At 39.8% G+C, this 26,050-nt stretch overlaps 1 protein-coding gene across 1 annotated transcript in view; it reads right to left on the bottom strand.

Moving 5' to 3' along the window:
• The window catches only part of LOC308280256 (NLR family CARD domain-containing protein 3-like), a 23,867-nt gene extending 5,469 nt beyond the window's left edge, over positions 1-18,398 (bottom strand). The window contains exons 1-7 of the mRNA XM_080720517.1: positions 18,376-18,398; positions 16,585-16,626; positions 14,042-15,818; positions 13,099-13,266; positions 12,006-12,173; positions 6,832-7,408; positions 6,539-6,612 (exon numbers count right to left, since the gene is read on the bottom strand). Of these exons, the coding sequence (XP_080576643.1) occupies positions 6,539-6,612; positions 6,832-7,408; positions 12,006-12,173; positions 13,099-13,266; positions 14,042-15,750 (2,696 nt within the window). The 5' untranslated portion in view covers positions 15,751-15,818; positions 16,585-16,626; positions 18,376-18,398. The remainder of the gene's footprint in view (positions 1-6,538; positions 6,613-6,831; positions 7,409-12,005; positions 12,174-13,098; positions 13,267-14,041; positions 15,819-16,584; positions 16,627-18,375) is intronic.
• Positions 18,399-26,050: the final 7,652 nt, after the last annotated feature.

Genomic DNA, 26,050 nt, shown 5'->3' with positions numbered 1-26,050 from the left:
CTGTTCATTTTTAGAATCTTACATCATATTGGAGAAATATCTGTATCCATCAGAAGTGACTGAAAATAACGTTATACGTTTAACCACTTGTGGGGGGAAGGTTTAGACGCGTTGTGAGCTTGTAGATCGGCTATTTTTGGTGAAGAGAGTTGTCGTAGATGGAAAAAGAACTCATCAAGTACAGTGCAAATCAGGTCTGTTTTACTAAGCATAGTGAAGTGATATTGATGTAGTGATATTGATGAATTCCAAATAGCCTATTATCAAATTATCTCGCGGCACCCCTGGACTGGCATCACGTCACCCCAGGGTGCCCCGTCACCCACTTTGAAAACCCCTGCCCTAGGGTGCCATGGCACCCACTTTGAGAAGCCCTGAACTAGTTAATAGAAACAATGATTGGTAATGATTATGACCATCAAACATAACACTTCCCATTATTCTGCCATGATTTTGGTAATTATTTGGCTATAGATTCCCTTCCCTTGCGTTTATTTTGAAGAGCCTGGAAGCCCTGATTGTGTCCATGTTGTGGAAATTCACGGCCTTGTAATGGCGGCGAGTATGTTTATTTTCACACAGAAATGAAAAATCCTAACCGCGGCCGATCGTTGCGGACCAGTGTCGCCGTGGAAAGAAAAGCAGTTCTCAGCGTTTGTGAAAGTAGATTCAGAGATAAAGCTGTTTCTTTGCATCAGCAATGAATAGGAGCCTATGGAGATTAGACGCTTCCTGATGCTGTCGGCCGAGTTGCATCATGTAGTGGATATGTAGTGTTTTCGCTCATCAGCGGCCGCAGCAGTGCCTTTACCTGGTAACCATGGTAACCATGGTAACCAGGTAACACGTTCCCAGCACCAAATCAAATACTGTAGGTTCAGGGTTAACTCTAACCCTAACCCTAACCCTCTCTGAGCCAAGTCTCCTGTGGAGGCGCAATCTGAAGCCTGTCCTGGACAGGTGTCAGCGAACATAAAAACCAACAATCATACAGCATCATTGTATGATTTGTTGCGGGCCACTGAAGGTGTGGTAGCTAATTATTACAAACTTTTTTTTTTACAATTCACATCCAAGAAAATGACTGAAATGCATTGTAAAAATAATTACAAATAGATTTTGACCATAACTGCTATAAAACCCCGACATGAAAGAAAATGAATGAAAAGTTTGGGAACCCATGCTCTGACATATTAGCATGGAGTGACAGCAGGTCTCTTCATACCTGAGAGTCTCCAGTTGTAGAGCAGAGAGTTGCTCAGTGTCTCCTGGATGATTATAATCTAAGTCCAATACTTTGAGATGGGAGTTGGATCTCAGAGCTGAGACCAGATACGAACAGCCTTCCGCTGTGATCATGCAGCCTGACAACCTAAACACACACACACACACACACACACACACACACACACACACACACACACACACACACACACACACACACACACACACACACACACACACAGAAACAATTTAGACATTTAGCAGACGCTCTTAATCCAAGCAATACATCAAATGCATAAAAATCGAAGAAAAAACATAGGTAGATGGGCTAAGGAGGAGTCTGACCACGGTGGAAAAAGACGAGAGCCTCCGCGCGGCCTCCCCTGCAAGTAACAAGAAATGGTGTGGAACAGATAGTGAAATTAATGTCGTCACTCGCCACCCAATCACCCAGCAGGAAGACCGAGGCGTAAGAGGCCGGGGGGACGCACGCCCACACCAGGACGGGCTTCCATACCGACTGTCGAGCACCACTGTCTTTCAGTGCTCCAGGGTGACACTGATTGCATCCCATATGTTCTTCTAATGGTTTTAAATGTCTGTCAGTGTTTGTCATTCATAAATCACTTTGCAAGTGATCCAAACAAGCTCTCGGTTGTCCCAAACACATGTACCATTTGTCATTTAATATCATGTAGGCAAGGTTACTGAGCACAATAACTTTCCAATATTGGACATTTTATTTATTTATTCCGCGCCACTCCCCTCTTCCAAACCATTGAATGATTGCGACAGTAGGTCGCAGTTACTTGCACTCCTATACTATCCAAACCTCCACCGGCTGTCAGTCCGTCCCTCCCTCCGTCAGTCCGTCAGTCCGTCTGTCAGTCACACGTCACACGTCACACTTTTGCCCTGCTCATATCTCTGCAACCGTTGCCCCGATCCATGCCAGATTTTGCACACACACTCCATGCAGGTCCCTGGGGGACCCCCAGGTGTAAAAAATGACCAAATGTGCAAAAATGACCAAATGACCATCCCAACGGGGCTGCTCACGGGGAATTCCCGGGGACCACCGACTCCTGGTGCTCCAGAACGGATGCAAAAGTGGTGGCGCCCCCAGTGGAGGACCCCCTGCCACTGCAGCGCACATAAAATGCCGTAACTCGGGCTAGGAGCGACCGGGAGAGCCGGGGCCGGTACCTATTCGTCCGCCCCCGCCCCTCATTTCTCACATGGCCCTCTTCTAGCGCCACAATGAGGCAATGTGTTCTTGCAAAACACATTTTTTGACACTGCTCCTACAATTTTTGCCCTAAAATCACTCAAATCGGTACACAGTATGTCTACACTCATGTCATCAACTTGGATCTGTCCCATATAGCGCCACCTTCAGACCGATTTTTTAAAACACATTTTTGGACACTGCTCCTACAACTTTTGCCCTAAAATCACGCAAATCGCTACACAATATGTCTACACTCATCTCATCAACATGGATCTGTCCCATATAGCGCCACCTTCAGGCCGAATTTTTAAAACACATTTTTGGACACTGCTCCTACAGATTTTGCCCTAAAATCACACAAATCGGTACACAGTATGTCTACACTCATGTCATCAACATGGACCTGTCCCATATAGCGCCACCATTAGGCCGATTTTTTCTAACACATTTTTGGACACTGCTCCTACAGATTTTGCCCTAAAATCACGCAAATCGCACAGTATCTCTACAGTCATGTAATCAAAACGCATCTGTCCCATCTAGCGCCACCATCAGGACGATTTTGGTACAACTATTTTTTGGCCTATTTGTAGAGATAAGCGATCAACGGTCGCTTATCTCCCGATTAGGGAGTCTTGCTGGTTTTATTGCGACCGTCAGGTCGCATTTACTATCAAAACCTCCACCGGCTGTCTGTCCGTCCGTCCGTCCGTCCGTCAGTCAGTCAGTCAGTCCAGGGGCGGGCTGGCCATCTGGCATACAGGGCATTTGCCCGGTGGGCTGGTAGGCTAGGGGGGCTGGTATAAAAAAAAAAAAAAAAAAAGCCAAAGTTCTGACACATTTTGGCACTAATCATGTTCATACTCCGCTTGTTGGTGGTGAGAACTGTATGCTAACTTATACAATTTATGGATTGTGTAGTTGTGTATTATCATTTGTTGTCTGTAAAAGTTGTGGTATTAAACACTTGTGTATTTATATGTGCCGCCCTCGACCGGTAGAGTATCTTCGCTGGTTGTGAGGGCTGGTCTGGCCACGATGCCAGGGCTGAATTTTAGTCCCAGTCCGTCCCTGAGTCAGTCCGTCAGTCAGTCCGTCAGTCACACGTCACACTTTTGCCCTGCTCATATCTCCACAACCGTTGCCCCGATCCATGCCAATTTTTGCACAACTTCTCCTTGCCTGCCAAACCACAACCTCCACCTATCAATTCTCACATGACCCTCTTTCACTAAAGATTGATGAAGTAGAGATTGAGAAGGTGCTGCAAAATAAATTTCTGGGAGTGATTATAGACAACAAATTAAATTGGAAATCTCATATAAACTATATAAAGTCAAAAATATCTAAATCTATTGCAATTCTTTACAAAACTAAAAACATCCTAGATCAAAAGTCATTATATCTATTGTATAGTTCACTTATAACTTATAAAGGAAATGCCAGCACTCACTTTAGAATGAAATATTTCTTTTTTATTTTTAAGATGCCCCAGCAGCAGCGACAAACAAACGTTTCGACCCGTGGGTCTTCCTCAGCGTGTATCTGAGGTTAACTAGTGTCAGTGTCACTTATAAAGGGGACCTGGGTGCATCACACAAAACGGTCCGAGCGACATACAACATCCGTTTAAATCACTTCTTTTTTACATTTTTCATTTTTACATTTTTCAAATTCCAAGAACAAAATAAACAAAAAACACTAATAAAACCAGTATCAAATCCATTTTACCACAGTTAGACAAGTTACTGTTAAATAAATCATAGTCTGTGCAGGTCCCAGACCCCAATATAACAGACAGACTCAGACTTTTCTAAAGTAGTACAGCAATAGTGTGTTTAACAACAACTAGTATCAACACCAAAGTGTTGTAGAAGCAACAAATAACTCCAATACACAGAGAAGCTCTGTTTTCTTGTTGTGTAAACCGCATAACAACAATAGTACTAGTAAATAGTACATTTTAAATAGTAAATAGACAAAATAGTAAATATAGTAAATAGACAAGATAGTAATAGTAAATAGTAAATAAGCCTATAGGAAACATCCCAGTAATAACTCTTCATTTAACCCTTTTGGGTGTTCCGTTTGTAGGTTATGAATCCACCAGGCTTCTCTTTGTAAGAGTAGTTTTTCTCGATCACCTCCTCTTTTAAGGGGTTTTACAAGCTCAATACCCTGGAACCTAAGATCGCAAATTTTATGCCCCACTGCATTAAAATGTCTCGCCACCGGCGATTTCTCATCTTTGTTTCTAATATTACTTTTGTGTTCAGAGATTCGGGTTTTAAGTTCTCTCTTTGTTTTTCCCACATAACACAAGCCACACGGGCATTTCAGCATGTATACCACACATTTAGTTTTACAGGTGATAATACTTTTGATGTCATATTTCTTTCCAGAATGTGGGTGTAATATGTGATCACTTTTGATCATTGCGTTACAGTGCACACAATTGTGGCATGGGAAATTTCCCGTAGTTAAATCTGACATAAAATGTTTAGGGGGGACATAAACGTCTGCTCTAACAAGGGTGTCCCTGACATTTTTAGCACGTTTGTGTGCAAAAATGGGGGGCTCCTTGAACACATGCCCGACAGACGGGTCACTAGAAAGGACATGCCAGTGTTTCTTCACAGCATTCTTAATGTGGACACATAAAGGGGAAAAGGTTGTGGATAAAACCATCTTAGACCCACCTTTTTTGGCTAGCTTCGGGGCTAGCAAGTTGGCTCTATCTTTAACTCTAGCCTTTTCAACATTCATGTTTAAAATTTCGTTACTGTACCCTTTGGTTTTAAACCGTTCACATAGATCACTTGCTTGCCTTTCAAAGGCTTGGTCTGAGCTACAGATCCTTTTAGTTCTCAGTAACTGGCTATAAGGTAGACTTCGCTTTAACCCCGAAGGGTGATAACTTGAAAAATGTAAGTAATTATTTCTGTCAGTCTGCTTTCTGTAGACTGAAGTGCTCAACTCATGTTCGTCTCTGTGTACCAACACATCCAGGAAAGCTACCGACTCTCTGCTGTATTCCAGAGTAAATGCTATTGACTCCATTCTGGAGTTGATATATACTTTAAACTCCTCCAACTGTTGAACTGACCCAGAGAAAATGAAAAACACATCATCAATATATCTGTACCAACATTTCAGCCAGGAAAGAAAAGGGTTGTTATTATAAACAAAATCTTGTTCAAATTTACCCATAAATAAGTTAGCGTAGTTAGGAGAACATGGGCTGCCCATGCTAACGCCTTGTCTCTGTAGATAATATGAGTTTTCAAATTTAAAATAATTCTTGTTCAACACCAGTTGAGTCAGTTCCACTAAAAAGTCAGTAGGGGGAGTTTGGGTCTCTCTCTGGCTCAAAAAATAAGTCAGGGCTTCAAGGCCTTCTCTATGAGGCACGTTTGTATAAAGGCTTGTCACGTCCATAGTACAGAGCAAATCTAGCTTGTTAGTATCCTTAACAGATTCCAGTTTGTTCAAAAAGTCGGTAGTGTCTTTCACAAAGGAAGGAAGATTGAATACCATATTCTTTATATGTAAATCAATAAATTTAGACAATGGTTCAGTCAATGATTGGGTCCCAGCTACTATGGGTCGCCCAGGAATGGGTTCCACAAGGGTTTTATGTATTTTAGGAAGAGTATAAAAAATAGGTCGCACAGGATGTTTCTGAAACATAAAGTCATGTTCATTTTTAGAAATTAATTTAGCCTCCAAAGCTGTAGTTAGAAAAGACTGTATTTCTTGAGAAAACTTAGCTGTAGGATCTGAGCTCAAAGGAGAATAAAATACATCGTTACTCAGTTGTCTCATAATTTCAGTCCTATAAGAGGTTTTATTCATTAACACAACAGCTCCCCCTTTGTCTGCATTCCGTATAACAATTGTTTCATCTTTAGCCAAAGCATCCAAAGCTTGTTTTTCTTGAACCGTTACATTAGAGTGGACATTATCCAGTTTGTTAGAGTTTAATACAGTAAAAGCATCCTGTTCAACAAGTCTGCAGTACGTAGATACAGAGTGATTAAACGTCGGAGGAATAAAAGTACTTTTAGGTTTCAATTCTCTCACCATACTTTCCGAGCCCACAGACTCTTGTCCTTGAGTAGCTCGTAGTCCCTGGTCAGTACGTGGAGCTGGAGCCTCTTTAGCAAAAAAGGCTCTCAGCTTTACGGTTCTGAAGAATTTAAAAAGTTCAACTCTCGTTTGAAACGAGTCTGCTTTCTTGAAAGGAACAAAAGAAAGGCCTTTCGACAAAATAGCGGTCTCTTCGTCAGTCATTTGTCTATCCGACAAGTTGATTATGTTGCTCTCCCCCTGCCCCCCCTCCCCCCCCGGGATCCTCTGCCTGCGGTGTCTCTTACCCCCTCTGCGGGTTGGCCGGTGTCTCTTTCGGCTGTCCTCAGCCTGGTTTGGATCCCGCTGTGGGCGGCCCCTGGAAAAGGAGCAGGTCCGAGCCTCCTCCTGTCAGCTCCTCGTCTCTGGCTGTTGCTTGCGGCGTCGTCTGAGGACATATCACTCGACGAGTAGTTCTCTCTCTGCTGTGTATACCGTGGCATCTTTCCCCCCGACAGCCATGGGTAGACCTTGTCGTTCTTGTAGTCGAGAGTGTCTCTGCGATATTTCGACAGCTTGACTTCCCTGAGCTCCTGCTCATAGGTCGTCATCAGCGTCGTGCATTCGTCTTCAATTTCCTTAAGTTGCTGCGGGTTCATGATACCTTTCATCTCACTTCTTAATTCAGCTAATTCGGTGCGGGACGCCTTCAGTTCATTGTTAGAGAACTCTATCAGCAGTAACATCAGGTCAAGTGAGCATTTGTTTAATACCTCGCACCACTTCTTGCAGAGTTGTTCATTCTGTCTGCCCAGCGTAGGTTCTTTGATGATCCGAAGTCCTCTCGGGATGCGCTTGTTTCTCCAATACTGTGACTGTGAAGTACTGTGAAGGCGTCCCGCACCGAATTAGCTGAATTAAGAAGTGAGATGAAAGGTATCATGAACCCGCAGCAACTTAAGGAAATTGAAGACGAATGCACGACGCTGATGACGACCTATGAGCAGGAGCTCAGGGAAGTCAAGCTGTCGAAATATCGCAGAGACACTCTCGACTACAAGAACGACAAGGTCTACCCATGGCTGTCGGGGGGAAAGATGCCACGGTATACACAGCAGAGAGAGAACTACTCGTCGAGTGATATGTCCTCAGACGACGCCGCAAGCAACAGCCAGAGACGAGGAGCTGACAGGAGGAGGCTCGGACCTGCTCCTTTTCCAGGGGCCGCCCACAGCGGGATCCAAACCAGGCTGAGGACAGCCGAAAGAGACACCGGCCAACCCGCAGAGGGGGTAAGAGACACCGCAGGCAGAGGATCCCGGGGGGGGAGGGGGGGCAGGGGGAGAGCAACATAATCAACTTGTCGGATAGACAAATGACTGACGAAGAGACCGCTATTTTGTCGAAAGGCCTTTCTTTTGTTCCTTTCAAGAAAGCAGACTCGTTTCAAACGAGAGTTGAACTTTTTAAATTCTTCAGAACCGTAAAGCTGAGAGCCTTTTTTGCTAAAGAGGCTCCAGCTCCACGTACTGACCAGGGACTACGAGCTACTCAAGGACAAGAGTCTGTGGGCTCGGAAAGTATGGTGAGAGAATTGAAACCTAAAAGTACTTTTATTCCTCCGACGTTTAATCACTCTGTATCTACGTACTGCAGACTTGTTGAACAGGATGCTTTTACTGTATTAAACTCTAACAAACTGGATAATGTCCACTCTAATGTAACGGTTCAAGAAAAACAAGCTTTGGATGCTTTGGCTAAAGATGAAACAATTGTTATACGGAATGCAGACAAAGGGGGAGCTGTTGTGTTAATGAATAAAACCTCTTATAGGACTGAAATTATGAGACAACTGAGTAACGATGTATTTTATTCTCCTTTGAGCTCAGATCCTACAGCTAAGTTTTCTCAAGAAATACAGTCTTTTCTAACTACAGCTTTGGAGGCTAAATTAATTTCTAAAAATGAACATGACTTTATGTTTCAGAAACATCCTGTGCGACCTATTTTTTATACTCTTCCTAAAATACATAAAACCCTTGTGGAACCCATTCCTGGGCGACCCATAGTAGCTGGGACCCAATCATTGACTGAACCATTGTCTAAATTTATTGATTTACATATAAAGAATATGGTATTCAATCTTCCTTCCTTTGTGAAAGACACTACCGACTTTTTGAACAAACTGGAATCTGTTAAGGATACTAACAAGCTAGATTTGCTCTGTACTATGGACGTGACAAGCCTTTATACAAACGTGCCTCATAGAGAAGGCCTTGAAGCCCTGACTTATTTTTTGAGCCAGAGAGAGACCCAAACTCCCCCTACTGACTTTTTAGTGGAACTGACTCAACTGGTGTTGAACAAGAATTATTTTAAATTTGAAAACTCATATTATCTACAGAGACAAGGCGTTAGCATGGGCAGCCCATGTTCTCCTAACTACGCTAACTTATTTATGGGTAAATTTGAACAAGATTTTGTTTATAATAACAACCCTTTTCTTTCCTGGCTGAAATGTTGGTACAGATATATTGATGATGTGTTTTTCATTTTCTCTGGGTCAGTTCAACAGTTGGAGGAGTTTAAAGTATATATCAACTCCAGAATGGAGTCAATAGCATTTACTCTGGAATACAGCAGAGAGTCGGTAGCTTTCCTGGATGTGTTGGTACACAGAGACGAACATGAGTTGAGCACTTCAGTCTACAGAAAGCAGACTGACAGAAATAATTACTTACATTTTTCAAGTTATCACCCTTCGGGGTTAAAGCGAAGTCTACCTTATAGCCAGTTACTGAGAACTAAAAGGATCTGTAGCTCAGACCAAGCCTTTGAAAGGCAAGCAAGTGATCTATGTGAACGGTTTAAAACCAAAGGGTACAGTAACGAAATTTTAAACATGAATGTTGAAAAGGCTAGAGTTAAAGATAGAGCCAACTTGCTAGCCCCGAAGCTAGCCAAAAAAGGTGGGTCTAAGATGGTTTTATCCACAACCTTTTCCCCTTTATGTGTCCACATTAAGAATGCTGTGAAGAAACACTGGCATGTCCTTTCTAGTGACCCGTCTGTCGGGCATGTGTTCAAGGAGCCCCCCATTTTTGCACACAAACGTGCTAAAAATGTCAGGGACACCCTTGTTAGAGCAGACGTTTATGTCCCCCCTAAACATTTTATGTCAGATTTAACTACGGGAAATTTCCCATGCCACAATTGTGTGCACTGTAACGCAATGATCAAAAGTGATCACATATTACACCCACATTCTGGAAAGAAATATGACATCAAAAGTATTATCACCTGTAAAACTAAATGTGTGGTATACATGCTGAAATGCCCGTGTGGCTTGTGTTATGTGGGAAAAACAAAGAGAGAACTTAAAACCCGAATCTCTGAACACAAAAGTAATATTAGAAACAAAGATGAGAAATCGCCGGTGGCGAGACATTTTAATGCAGTGGGGCATAAAATTTGCGATCTTAGGTTCCAGGGTATTGAGCTTGTAAAACCCCTTAAAAGAGGAGGTGATCGAGAAAAACTACTCTTACAAAGAGAAGCCTGGTGGATTCATAACCTACAAACGGAACACCCAAAAGGGTTAAATGAAGAGTTATTACTGGGATGTTTCCTATAGGCTTATTTACTATTTACTATTACTATCTTGTCTATTTACTATATTTACTATTTTGTCTATTTACTATTTAAAATTTACTATTTACTAGTACTATTGTTGTTATGCGGTTTACACAACAAGAAAACAGAGCTTCTCTGTGTATTGGAGTTATTTGTTGCTTCTACAACACTTTGGTGTTGATACTAGTTGTTGTTAAACACACTATTGCTGTACTACTTTAGAAAAGTCTGAGTCTGTCTGTTATATTGGGGTCTGGGACCTGCACAGACTATGATTTATTTAACAGTAACTTGTCTAACTGTGGTAAAATGGATTTGATACTGGTTTTATTAGTGTTTTTTGTTTATTTTGTTCTTGGAATTTGAAAAATGTAAAAATGAAAAATGTAAAAAAGAAGTGATTTAAACGGATGTTGTATGTCGCTCGGACCGTTTTGTGTGATGCACCCAGGTCCCCTTTATAAGTGACACTGACACTAGTTAACCTCAGATACACGCTGAGGAAGACCCACGGGTCGAAACGTTTGTTTGTCGCTGCTGCTGGGGCATCTTAAAAATAAAAAAGAAATATTTCATTCTAAAGTGAGTGCTGGCATTTCCTTTATAAGTTCATTCATACCACGAGCCGTGCACCAAGACAAGTATTTGATGGAACAACTGTTTGATGAGTGCTCCTCTCTCCCTCTTCTGTAGTTCACTTATAACGCCTTATCTGACATATTGTGCCGAAATTTGGGGAAATACATTTAAAACAACTACTAATTGTATAACTTTATTACAAAAGAAAGCCTTAAGGATTGTCTATGGAGTCGATTATATACACCCAACCAATGGATTATTTATAAGCAGTCGTGCCTTGAAATTTTGGTTATTACCAGATTTATGGATTTATGAAATTAGGGAGAAATAAAATGTTTATTTTTTATACTTTTGTATATTAATATTTTTTGAATGCCGTATTAATGAGTGGAATCATGTTATAATTGCTTGAAAATTTGTTATACTATAAATTATGTTTTACATGTTTTTAAAAAACAACTTTAGGGTAGACGTAATAAGCTTAGGTTTCAGTCTATTCCTTTTTTTCCAGGGAAAGGAAATGTATATGAAATGTGATTATGAAATGTGTTTATGAAATTCAATGTTTCTTTACATGGAAAAAAATAATAAATTAACTAAACTAAACTAAACTCTTCTAGCGCCACCATGAGGCCCATTCTTGCAAAACACATTTATGGACTCTGCTCCTACAATTTTTGCCCTAAAATCACGCAAATCGGTACACAGTATGTCTACACTCATGTCATCAACATGGATCTGTCCCATTTAGCGCCACCTTCAGGCCGATTTTTTAAAACACATTTTTGGACACTGCTCCAACAAATTTTGGCCTAAAATCACGCTGCGACCTGAAGGTCGCTTATCTCCCGATTAGGGAGTCTTACTGGTGGTAAGATATGAGGAAGGAATAACGCACAACTTTGTTTATACTGCTCTGCCTAGCCTATGAATCATTAATTTAAACCCATACATGTGCATGCATGGATACACATTCTCTAATGACTGTTTCCTTTGTACAATTAAAACTACGTTGCTGCCATGTATACAATTACATGATCAATACTGATAGTGTATGTAGTACAGGGGGGCTTTTCCATAGGAAAAGACAAAACTTTATTTGTTCAATAAATAAATGGTCCAAACTTATGAAACCTAACAAGTTGTCTTTGACAGCTTGATAGACCAATCAAAACATATGCCTCCCTTTTCACACAAGAATCACAGACCTTCATCATGTTATATTATAATGCAAAATTGTCATGTGTTGAACAGGTTCATGAATACTGACCTGAGGGTCTCCAGTGTACAGTCTGGACTCCCCAGTCCAACACAGAGCTGCTTAACGCCTGAATCGTGCAGATCGTTATTACTTAGATCCATTTCTTTCAAACCAGAGGAGCTGAGAGCTGATGATAAGTCCTCACAACATCTCTCTGTCAGGTTACAGCCACTCAGCCTGTAACAAACAGTAGGGATTACATAATTGTTTGTATTTTATGTTTCTATCGACGGGTTTCTTGTTTACAAACATTGAGACTAAATGCACAGGTGACTGTATCATGTAATCAATTCCGTCCATTCCCCAAACCTGTTGTTTTGGGGAGCGCTGGTTTCATTGGCTAATTTTGGTACCGACCTGCGCACGCATCTAGTTCTTATCAGTGTAACGTGGACCAGAAACCCGTCCATTAAAGAAACATCACATTATACATGAAAAAGATCCAGGTATTAGTATCAGTGGGGGCACATTTCAGTTAGTATTGTATTATTTTATCATTACTTCTGAGGATAATAATACAGCTTATGGTTATCTTTCATTCTGTTAACTATCTATCTGTTAGTAAAATAGGTCAGGCCAAGATTTCATGGAACTCTCAGTAGGCTGCCATGACAAGATGATTAAAGTTGGGGCCAGATTGCCTGTAAGCTACACAAAATATATTCTAGGCAAGGTTACTGAGCACAATGCTTTTCCAATATTGGACTAATTTATTTTGAAGCCTGCGCCACTACCTAATATCCATCCACTGAACGTTTTTATTTTGCGGGATATGAGGAGGGAATAACTCTGTTTAAAAACGTTGTTTCTACTGCTCTGCCTAGCCCAAAACTCATTCATTCAAACCAATGTTTCATACATGTGCATCATTTGTTTTGTTCAATTAATCAGTGGCATAAACTTCTCTTTGTATTTGACAGCTTGATAGACCAATCAGAATATACTTGATGCTCCCTCCCTTTTAATATAATATAGCTATAGTCTGTTTGCCCCCTCCCCCCCCTCCATCGCCCCAACACATAAAAAGAAAAGTAATTAGGATAAGCTCCATGTGTAATTACTCCAGAATTGTCATCTGTTGAACAGGTTCATGAATACTGACCTGAGGGTCTCCAGTGTACAGTCTGTACTCCCCAGTCCAACACAGAGCTGCGTTACGCCGGAATCGTGCAGATCGTTTTTACTTAGATCCACTTCCTTCAAACCAGAGGAGCTGAGAGCTGATGATAAGTCCTCAAAACATCTCTCTGACAGATTACAGCCACTCAGCCTGAAGAAACAACAGAGATTAAATCAATATACGTTAAAAAAATATTTGTATGTAAAAAGTAATCAAAAGTTCACAATATGATGCGTTGCAAAGCACTGCACACTTCTGAGATCTGCTATTTCCATAGAATGTTTGCCTCCTAAGATATGCCCGGACAATTTGCTTGATTATGTTGAACATATCTAGTTATTAGACACATTAAATGTAACGTTGAATGTGACTTACAAAAACAAATTGCATTGTATTCCTATATGTTTCATGAGGTTATCATAACTCCTGAGGAAAAAACAATTGAATGGGGGTTATATTTTTCCCCATTCCCTTAATATCTTTGTTTGGATCAAGTACTGTAGCTCAACAGTGAAGGTCACAATCAAAGTCAAAGTCAAGTCAAAGGTTAAATCATGACTCAATAATTGCATTGTGCCATATTGCTGTTGTAGTTTTACTAATTTCCTCATCACTTTGCTCATGTTCTTCATCACAAACACACACGTTGTGAGCTGATATATCTGCTCTTTCTGCTATTTGTCATACTTATATGAGATACTTAAAGTGTGGTTCCTGTGGAAATAAGCCTCGGCTTTCTAGGATCTCCTTTTAGTTGACCTTATACCAGTGATCTGTACTGTCATGAAACTGTACTTTTTTCTATTGCAAAATGCTAATAAATTCTTCAATCAATCAAAAAAAAATACAACAAAGTATATAGGTATTTTCTTATCTCTAAAAGAAGGATGATGTAATATATTTAATGTATCCTCAGTTCACTTACAAAGCTCTATTAGAGGCTTTGATCACTGGTAGCAGCCCCAGAAAAGCTTCCTCTGAAGCTTGGTATTTCTTCAGGTCAAACACATCCAGTTCCTTCCCTGACGACAGCAATATGAAGACCAGAGCTGACCACTGGGCAGGAGAGAGTGGTGTTTCTGAGAGACTTCCTGAGGTCAGGTATTGTTGGATCTCCTCCTCTAGAGAATGATCATTCATCTCATTCAGACAGTGGAACAGATTGATGGTTTTCTCTGAAGAGGGATTCTCCCTGATCTTCTTCTTGATATACCTGATTGTTTCCCCATTGGTCTGTGACATACTTCCTGTCTCTCCCAACAGCGTTTTTAAGAGAGTCTGGTTGGTTTCAACTGAGAGGCCCAACAGGAAACGGAGGAACAAGTCCCAGTGTCCATCTGGACTCTGTATGGCCTTGTCTACAGCATTCTGGTAGAGGTGATTGATGTCAGGGTTGGGCAGCATGGGGGTTGTTTGTGGTTCTGACAGAAGGTTGACACCAGTTTTGATGAATGTGACAAAGACATAAAGAGCAGCCAGAAACTCCTGAACACTCAGATGGACAAAGTAGAACAACTTAATCTGGACCCACCCATTATCTTCCTCTTTAAACATCAGTGTGAACACCCCTGAGTACCATGCTGCATTGTTGATATCAATGCCACTATCTTTCAAGTCCGCTTCAGTGAAGATCAGGTTACCTTTCTTGAGCTGTTCAAAAGCCAGTTTTCCCAGAGCCAGCATGGCCTCCTCTGGATTAAAGTCACATGGTGTCATTTTGTCATGATACTTGTCCTCCCTGTGTTTGGTCTGAACCTCCATGAAGTGGAGGTACATATTAGTCAGGGTCGTTGGCAATGTTCGCTGCTTCAATGTTTTCCACATGTCCTGTACAACTGCAGCAATGATCCAACAGAAGACTGGAATGTGACACATGATGTAAAGGCTTCGTGACTTCTGGATGTGTGAGATGACTGTTTTGGCCTGATTCTTATCATCACTGAATCTCTTCATGAAGAACTGCTCCTTCTGAATTTCAGAAAACCCTCTCACCTCTGTCACCCTCTCAACATAGTCTCTAGGGATCAAATGGGCTGCTGCAGGTCGTGTGGTTATCCAGATGCGAGCAGAAGGAAGCAGGTTTCCATTAATGAGGTTTGTTAGGAGCACGTCCAGTGAAGTTTGCTTTGTCACATCAGTACAGATCTCATTGTTCTCAAATAGGGAATGCCTCCACTCATCTAAACCATCAAGGATGAACACAACTTGGGACTTGAAACTGCAGATAATAGCTTCGTTGATGGTTACACCAAAAAAGTCACAGAGAAGTTCCACCAAGCTGTAATTGTTCTCCCACTTCAAATTCAGCTCTCGGAAAGTGAATGGAAAGATTAATGGGATATCCTGGTTGGCTTTGTCTTCTGCCCAGTCCAGTGTATACTTCTGAGTTGAAACTGTTTTACCAATGCCAGCCACTCCCTTTGTCATCACTAATCTAATTGGTTTATGTTGTCCAGGTAACGGTTTAAAGATGTCTTCTAATTTGATTGGTGTTTCTGGTCTGGCTGATTTTCTGGATGCTGCTTCAATCTGTCTGACCTCATGTTCCTGATTGACCTGTCCACTCCCTCCCTCTGTGATGTAGAGCTCTGTGTAGATCTTATTCAGAAGTGGTTTTTGTCCATTTTTTGTCATCCACTCCAACAAACACTGAAACTTCTCCCTCAGAATAGACTTAAGTTGTTTTTGCCACTCAACAGCTTCTAAAAGACAAAACAGAGGACATCATTAAGTGCATGTTATGGTAAATGTGCTTCTCATGTGAGAGGTCTAGGTAATTTTAAATTCAAAGAGGATCATGTCTGCTGCTGTAGCTGCAGAACTATGTTAAAGTCTACAATTTGATGTCAGATTATATAATAATTTGACAATGATGAACCACTTGAGCCCTATATACGTAATTCGTCATACTATAAATATCCGCAAGCTCACAACGTGGTGCTACACGTTGTGACCTTTAGATTGTGTATTTTCCCATGGATGGGGACGAAAATGCAAATGCAAATAAAACGAGAAAAAAAAAAAATAATAATAATATATATATATATATATATATATATATATATATATATATATATATATATATATATATATATATATATATTATTACTCTCCATGGTCTAAATAATCAATAGAAAAAAGTCATTTTGGGGGTGAACTACTCCTTTAACCCTATATTGTGCTTTTATCAAATCAAGAGAGAGAGACCCACAAAGATAATTTATCTATAATTGTACAGTATTCCAGTTCCAATTGTCATCATCATCATGAAATGACACTTGTTTATCCCGTATTGTGGATGAGTTGTCAAGAGTTTGTCTGACTGCTGAATTGTTTTTTGTCCACACGATGAAGGACAACATTACATGTCCATGTTTAACGTTACGTATAACACATTTCGTTGTAAACTTCTAAATAAAAACAATAATAAACAATGGACAAGTAGTAGCAGAAGAGAAACATACATACCAGGTGCTAGAACGACGTTCACGTCTGATGTTAGGGGAATTCCTAGGATACAAACATGTATAGCACGCACACACACACACACACACACACACACACACACACACACACACACACACACACACACACACACACACACACACACACACACACACACACACACACACACACACACACACACACACACACACACACACACACACATAAAATACAAGTCAGCAATTTCAATGAACACATGAGAAGCAGTTCTCTGGGTGTGATGCTAAATTAGAGCTCTGCATCCAGCAGAATACAAGTGTAGAAAGTCACAGAATAAATAATGTTCCTCATAGAAAAATGTCCTTATAGCAGGCCAGCCTCCATGTGGACATATTGCACTTAGCAATATGTCTTCAATTCTCTGCATTTATGATCAAATAAAACACACAACAACCATGCTGTACGAAAGCGCTCTACAATTAATTCTGAGTGATTGTGTTGTTTTTGTTGTCACAGTGAGATGGCAGCAGTCAATAAGAAATACATAGAAAAACATTGTAATGTGATTAGTCACTTGTGCATTTTATACATAGAAACCATTTGATTTAATTTTCTGCTTCAGATGAATTGAATCAGTGGCTTCTGAGTAGAGGAAAAGATCTGTTTAATTTCAAGGTGTTAGAGTTAGTTATAAAATAAACACCAGCTTCATTTTAGGGCTGCTGCAACTATCAATTAATCTAAGAGTTGAGAAGTGCATTGTTTGAAATCGTCTAATCAGGCTTTTATGAACACCCTGAACAGATTTTAATTTGCTTCATTCAATATTTTGATATTTGATGTAAATGTTATCAGGAGGCTTGACCCAGAGCCGCTCCCCATGTATACACACACACCCATTGTAACTTCAAACTCCATTTTAACCATGATACAGTAGATTCATTAAAAACAAACATTATTTTTTCTAGTGACTCATACTACCCTCCTAATACGTGAGCAGGCCCTGTTTGTTCGATACATTTATTTTTAATAAGTCTTTGAGAAAATGGAAAAACTTTATTGCAAAAAAGAATGATTAAAAATAAATGAAAAAAGTTATCGAAGAAACTGGGCCTGCTCACGTATTAGGAGGGTAGTATGAGTCGCCAGAAAAAAATAATGGATGTTTTTGATGAATGGTTAAAATGGAGTTTGAAGTTACAATGTGTGTGTATGTGGAGAGGCCATGGGCCTGGAGGGCCTTGTAAAATTTACATCAAATATCAAAATATTGAATGAAGCAAATTAAAATCTGTTCAGGGTGTTCATAAAAGCCTGATTAGACGATAAAATTACCAAAAGTTTTTTTGAAAGTGGAATATCCCTTTAATTTTCTTGTTGGTTTTGCCATGTGAGGAGACGACCCAGATGTTGACAGTGAACTGTGAGATATACGATTCACTGAAAGGTCACTTCAGTTCACACAACTTTATAACTCTGTTTTCATTACAGGTCGATATTTATTAAGCCTCTCATAGTAAAGAAATCAGCCCTAATAATGTGATCCTACTTTTAGACACAGGAGGATGAGCATGTTGTCATTATTCATGGAGCTCAGGGGGTGTACTTTGACTGAACGGCTAAAAGTGAAGACAGTGTTCAGGACTCCCCTTGTTTTTAGTTTTTTTAATCTCTTTTCAAGTTCATAACTCCTACTCACCTGTACAATTCAATAGATGCGCAAAAGGACTTTTTCTATTCATAAACTAATTGGAGGTTCAACTGCATACCAATAAGTCACATCACAAACTACACAAATAAAGTTCTCACACTCACCTTCAGGATCATCTCCAGGCACACGCTCAGACCCACGTGAAGAAAACCTCTTCTTTATACGATCTGAGATGGAATTCAAACAGTGATAACATAACAGTAATGTTAGGTTTCATTTGCACTAACACGCGTACAGCCGTACACACACACACACACACACACACACACACACACACACACACACACACACACACACACACACACACACACACACACACACACACACACACACACACACACCATATGTTATGTGTATAACATTTTGTTCAGACAATCAGGAGAGAAACTTACCACGATATTTCACAGCCAGCATCAAACCCACTGCAAGGATGACAGCAACAATGCCTCCAACAATCCCTCCCACAGGTGTCTCTTTCACGGGTTCAGGTTCAGGTTCTTAGGAGACAAAACAAACAATTGCATTAAGGGGTTTAATTTGCTTTCAATTCAAGAATAATGAATACATATTTTACATTTTGTTGACAATGCTATTTGTTTAAATAATGGGGGAGATGCCATTATTTTAAACACACTCAGGAAGGTACAATGATCTAGTAGAGCAAAATTCAGACTTGCAGCTTTGTTGTCCTGTATTTCTGGCAGTTCTAACTACTCTGCCAGCTGATCAGAGTGAGTGAGCAATAACAAGCTAGTTCGTAATGTTAGGCACAAGATCACATAACACAGTGGATCCATTTCTACACATTGTGGAGTAAACTACAAACCTTTATAAAACGGGTTGTCCTCGGCACCACTCTGCAACACAATGAACATGTTCTTCATTTCACAAAAGAACCCTTTGATCTTCTTCCCTTCCTCATCGTTGGTGATGATCAACTCTGTAGAGTTGGGTCCAGAGTCAGACACCATCCATTCCCCTTCATCTTTCCTCCAGCGATAGGTGACCGGACCTGATAGTAGGGACCGGTCCCTCCGATCAGTGTGACAGACCAGTGTGCAGCTGGTAGAGTTAGATGTACAAGGTAACCTGATGGCCACCACTGGCTCAGGGACTTTTTCCGTAGGGGAAAAAAGAATGAACACAGCTCAGAATTACTTGTGATGTTGACTCCAGACTGCAGTTGGAACATTTTGATGAGCAAAACACATGTTGGGAGTGTGATCTTTCTCAGGGAACCGTTTTGGTGCAGATACACACACATTTTCTTTCTTTTTTTAATGATTGTCTATGGAAGTATAGTGTAAACAAAAACTGTAATCTGTGTCTGCAGTAAATCATAGACATTTGACAAAGTTTATACTATAGACCAGGGATGTCAAACATACGGCCCGCGGGCCGTAAAGTAAGTCTCTAGCCCATTCCTGTCAAGAGTTATGATTGTTTTAAGAATTAACCTATTAATGTCTGTACACTGCAGGCTAGGTTTCTCCCACCTGGCAGTGATTGAGTTGATTGATTGGAATGTTAAGTGACCAGCTCTCTCTCTTGAAGATGACAGCATTGCTAGGAATAGGGTGGTTGGTCTGGTTATGAATAATACCTGAACATACCTACGATATTCGAACTGTACTCAAAAATTACACATATTAGACATGGAAATTAATGTTGTTAAAAAAATAACTTATTTAAAAAATATAATAATAATAAAAATGTAAAAGTTTTATTATTCCGATATTTTCTGAATGTGCCATTATTGTTCATTACTTTTATTTATTTTTATTATAAAATACAATAAAAATAATTATTGTCCTGCATCAATAATATTTTTTTTAGCCATTTACAAATTATAGCGTACTGGAGACTATCAGGAATTTAATTATTCTATTATCAAATGGTTTATTCTTATTGGCACTTCTTAAAGGAGTAGTTCACCCCCAAAATGCCATGGAGCCAATGTACTCATTCCTAAAACAGAAATTTGATTACAATAAATGCATGCCTATTGATTCCGGATGGGGACCCAAATCAATGGGGGCAAGTGTACTATTATCACATTTTTGTCTTAGTAATGCGACAAATAAAATAAAAATATATTATTGAACTCAATTCTCCATGGCGTGAGTAATCAAAGAAAAAAAAGTCATTTTGGGGATGAACTACTCCTTTAAACAAATAGCATCTCTCGTACCTAACTGCAACTGTAATACCAATAATGAAAGTAGCTATTTTACTTAATAATGAACACAATTTGTAAAATGATATACTGCTATACTGCTAGCTACAGCAGTGGCTGAGACGACAGGAAGAAAAACAGAGCGAACATGTGCGCGAGTGTGCATGCCATCCGATCCGCGACTGGTTCGGCCCTCTTCAAGTCGCCTTTCATCCAATGCGGCCCTCACCCCAAGATGAGTTCGACACCCCTGCTATAGACCCTCTGACCGAATGCAAAATAAATCTAATAATCTAATAATAATAATCTAATTTCACATTATTTCCCTGTGGTGCTAGTCTTTTGTAATGATTTCTGTGAAAACGTCTAAATACCTCTACAACATTGTGTGAGACGTCATATTGGATCAATGCTTTTTCAAGTGCATCAATTTGCCCAGTGCTCCAATTTCTGTAACACTAAACATTTCACTCACCCCCGTACTGGCAGAACATATAAAATAAAATCTTGAAAAGCCCCTTAATGTCTCCACCTTAATGTTGACCCCTGGATAGGGGTGATTATATGAATCACCACCATTAATTGTGAGGTGGTCGTCCTACTGACTTCAGGTCTTTAATCCTTGCATTTCTGTGTATTATTAATTATTTTAAGTTCAGATTATGATTAAACACAACACTTAACTATAACATGTATCCTTCACAGCAAGACAGATCATACTTACTGAACACTGCATTGTAGGTCTTGCTCTGCAGTCGACCGTTTATCAAGACAGAATATACTCCACCGTCTTCTTTGTTTGTATTGTTGACGACCAACTTTCCAGTGTCTTTATTCAACTCTGTACGGTTTCTATATGTAAGGTAGTAATCCACATCAGGACCGAGGACCTCATCCCATTCTGCTACCTTATTGGGGCCATGTTTCCACAGGATGCCAGTGATGGGTTCAGTAACAGAGCTGGTTTCTGGAAGCAATTCAAGGACTCCTCCCCGTTGTATGTATTTCACATCTTGTTGCTCTGTGTGGAGAAAATAATTTCAGTCAAGTTAAACAGTAAAAGCAGTCAAAACTACGAGATACGGAAGAAGTGACACAAAATGTCACTACAGCAGCAGACTAAAACTAAACTAACAGTAGGCCTACAAGTAACTGTAAAAGCAACCATAAACACAGTTTTGTTGTAGCACAAACTAATGCAGGGTTGAGATCATTACAGCTGATTTTTGCTTTGTGTCTGCTATGGATCCAACATGAAATTACAGAGATGCAAACAAGCCATTACAGGAAGTAATTCATTGATTTCTCTTAGTGTTGTGTCTGGTGCATGACCTGATTAAAACTAGAAAGTTGACACTTTAAAATATGCATAATCTGAACTCTGATCTCTGTCCATGGAAACATGTTTTATACTGAATAATGTGTGGAATGTATAGCCATAAATTATAAATCTTGTAGATTACTTTTATTGTGAAAACTAAGTCCTCTGTATCCACCTCTTTGGTTAACAGCAGACATACAAGCTCACGTCGCGTCACAGATGCAACCGTTGTGAGCTTGTAGATCACACTCGGCTGCGGCGCCGGAAGCTCTGTGCAACTTCTGCGCAATGCACAATGAGATGTTGGAAAGTTGTGGATATGGACCAGAGCTAGATTTGTCTGTGCCTCAAATTCCTGGGATTGCTGCCTACTACAATATCAATATATAATGTTATACTGCTTAACTAGAAAAATATTGTTCCTTCGAAACAATTGTGGGCTCGCTTCAAGCCAGAAAACAATGGCTATAAAAGCACAAAATGTCAAGATCGCAGGCAGTGCTCTCTTTGACGTTACTGACGTCAAAGATTGGTCCATTTTGTTCCAAAAATGTGTTGTGCAAAAGTTGACCCGCTGGTGGCGCTATAACAGGCCAATGTGAGAAGGTTGGTATCTGTTCCTTGACCTATTGGGAATGTGCTTGCAAGATTTCACGCACATCCCAGGCTGTGTTCATGATTTGAGGTGTTTTTGGCTTTGGACACTTTATCGCTGCTTGCAGCTATATTTATTATTATTATTTTATATATTTTTTGTGTGCACTTCATAGGCATGTTAGATAAAGGTCCTTAGATTGCGTGTAGAATGTTTCATGCAAATTGCTAAAAAAGTCCTAGAATAAAAACGGGTTTAAGCGTTTTACAAACTGCTCAAAATTATATAGCGCCCCCCATTGGCCATTTGGGGTAAGATTGGTTTCAGTGATATTTGAACTAACCCTCTACACTATTTTGTCATGAAAATGTGACTTTGCATGTATGTTTTAGAGGCAGAAGAATAATTTGCATAAAAATGCAATATTGTTTGAATTATTTAAAAAAGCATGTTTCAATGTTAAAGAAATCCGATCTGACAGATCTTTAGATATCGGTCCAAAGTTCACGTAAAAAAAGTTTTGTGCACGTGACGCGAAAATTCCAGAATAAAAGCGGGTTTACGCGTTTTACAAACTGCTCAAAATGGTGGAAAATCGAAGGGCGGAGCTTACTTAATAACGACACAGATGTCTTCCGCTTGAGTCAAAGCACGCGTGTAACAAGTTGCATGTCTTCAAACGAAACGAGTCATGACTTATGCCCGTTTGAAGTTTGAATTTTCAGACGCTTCGTATAGCGCCCCCTTTGGCCGATTGGAATAAAATTGGTTTCAGTGATACTTTGACTAACCCTCCACATCTTTGCCAAATGCCATGAACGTGTAACTTTGCATGTATGATTTAGAGGCCGAAGAATAATTTGCATAAAACCGCAATATATATTGAATTATTAAAAAATCATTATTTAACGTACAAACTTCTCACCACATAGCCTGTGTAGATATAGGTTCAAAGTTCATGTGAAAAAAGTTTTGTGCACTTGACGCGAAAATCCCAGGAGGAGATAGATTTTTACTGTTTTTCATATAATTCCGAATTGTGGGAGACCTAAAGGTCAGAGGTCAAAAGTTAGAGGGTAAAAGTTGTTCGGCATGAGGAGACGCATAAGTGTATACAGGTTTCATGGCTGTATGTATAACACAGCATGAGCTATACCTGTTCAAAGATCGCACTTTCGAAGGCTTCCTACAGCGCCACCATTTGGCCGATTGCTATAAAAAATAATAGCACACTTCGCCACTGTAAACTGAACACATTGATGTTTTTATTTTCATTTTCTCACTAAGTATGTAGGAGTAGAAAGGAACCGAAAATCCCGTCTACTTACTAGATAAATAAATAATGACAATATCTAAAGTGTGCTCGCCAGGTACTGGCGAGCCCACAATTATACTATACGTCTACATCGTACTACCATGTCACACACAAATAGCCAAGTGCGAATAAATAGTCTAATAATAAATCCTTCCAAAGGTTTCGGATGGCTTAACGACAACAAATTATCAATTCACCTGGGCAAAACTGAATCCATTCTCTTTGGATCAAATCATAACCTCATAAAGGTTGATAACTTCACAATCATAGTGGGTGATAACACGAACAAAATAAATGTCCTACTTAAACTAACAATATCTACTGCATAGTACTGTCTGTGTTCTATCTGTCTGTCATTCAATGTTATATGAGATACTTAAATGGTTTCCTGTGCAAATAAGCAGAAACCTTTGTCCTTTAATTATAGTGACTGTGACAGTAGTGTTACCTGTCAAACGGTGACCAGGTCCATTACACAAGGCTATATGCACTCCATAGTAATCGCATCAATACAGATAGTTACTGGAATCAGGTGCGTCTAAATAATTAATTGATATAGCCTACCATGGGAATCATATGCATTTCATATGGAAGAATATGAAGCATTCCATGCATGGCTCTTATCTCATAGTTATGCCCTATGCAGGTGCAGTGCATATTTTAACTGCGGGGACCCCCCACCCTGACGAGCACTAAGAGTTGAGGCATTACATTTTTTATAACACGGTTCTATTGTGAAAATAGCAGATCTACATGCTCTCAACGCCTGGGAATGTGAGCAGTTGCTGCTCACAATTCCTGCCTCTAATATTTGACAATTTGGCCAATGTTTAATTTGTAGCAAGGTATGAGTGGAGTGTTTGGTGTGGGGATTCGACCAGAGATGACATGAGTAAATGCATTCCTGCAGCTGTGTGCGTAAATGCGAGAGAAAGAGAGAGAGAGAGAGAGAGAGAGAGAGAGAGAGAGAGAGAGAGAGAGAGAGAGAGAGAGAGAGAGAGAGAGAGAGAGAGATGCAATTCAAACATGGACAGTCTATTAAGGCAAAATGGATAAAAAAGACGGACCCTAAAAGATTTAAAAAGGACTCCAGAATGACAATAGCAAAAAATAGCAGATCAGATGGTGTGATCCTGGATCTGTTGGACAACCCAATACAGCCATTTCAATGGAATTGAATTTGGAATGGAATTCATATAACGACCATTTTGGTGTAGCATAGGCCTATATCTTATATAGTCTATATAGGCTAAATGCATATATATTTTGTAGCCATTAGCCTAATGTTAAAACAATATACAATACTGTTCAATACTCCACCAAAGAATTGTCATGTCCATGGTGTTTATAGTATCGGGAAATTAATTAATTATTTGGATGCACGTCATGCACCTGATTCCAGTGCATAGGATAGCTGTGTGTATGGTCACCGTTAGACAGGTAACACCACTGTCACAGTCACTAGAATAATAATTAAATGACAAAGGGGTAGGCCTATAATATGCAAACATGGACAGTCTGACAGCAGAATTGAGGGTAGGCTATATATGCGAAAGGGCTCTTCAACGGCGGTGAATAGACTCTCCTCCATGGCGAAAATACCAAATGCGTTAAGGCCTACCTATAACTATAACTTTTTTGAATAGCCCATGGCATTATGGACATATTTAACATGCAGAAAAACATATTTTCCCAACTCAGGCTATTTTTATATGGAATAATCCATTTAACAAGATTGAATTTGATAACGGGGTTGAGTAAGATGATGGCCACATTACTCTACCTGTGGTGATAAAAGGAGACATGGCATGCATGCCATTAGGAAATCAGATACATTGTTGAAACAAAGATAGTTTTCATAAATACATTTTTTCTATCATGTAACAGGGTTGAGTTGTTAAGCTTTACGACAACACTATAAATTACTATACATTTGTAAAAAGTTGGAAAATGTCCTCTTTCTGCAGCATCTTGCTTAGAAGACTTGCAGAATGCCATATATGCTGTTGACATCACTAAAGGCCAAAGGGGCAGTTCATACTTTTTACAGAGAGGAGAATGACTTGTGTAACAGGGTTGAGTTCGATTTAGTCTACTTGCCAGCCCATAGAGCCTCATTGTGAACCCGGACATGTTGAGTAGGCCTACACCAATGTTTTATGTTAGAAATGTGTATGGGTCCCCAGCATTTAGAAACTGCCGGATGCCAACTTGCATAATTATGTTGAGCTATTTTCATAATTTGCATAATTAGCTTTAATTATCATAATCACCTATATGGATACTATGTCAACAACTGATTGGACGATTTGAACAATATTCTAGTGGTTTTGGGGGTTATTGAGGATGCTGAATCAATTTCTGACATTTTC

This window comes from Nannobrachium achirus (genome assembly GCF_963921795.1).
Source record: "Nannobrachium achirus genome assembly, chromosome: 24".
Lineage (NCBI taxonomy): Eukaryota > Metazoa > Chordata > Actinopteri > Myctophiformes > Myctophidae > Nannobrachium > Nannobrachium achirus.
Note: the sequence above shows the minus strand (reverse complement) of the source record. Positions and strands in the feature narration are given on the sequence as shown.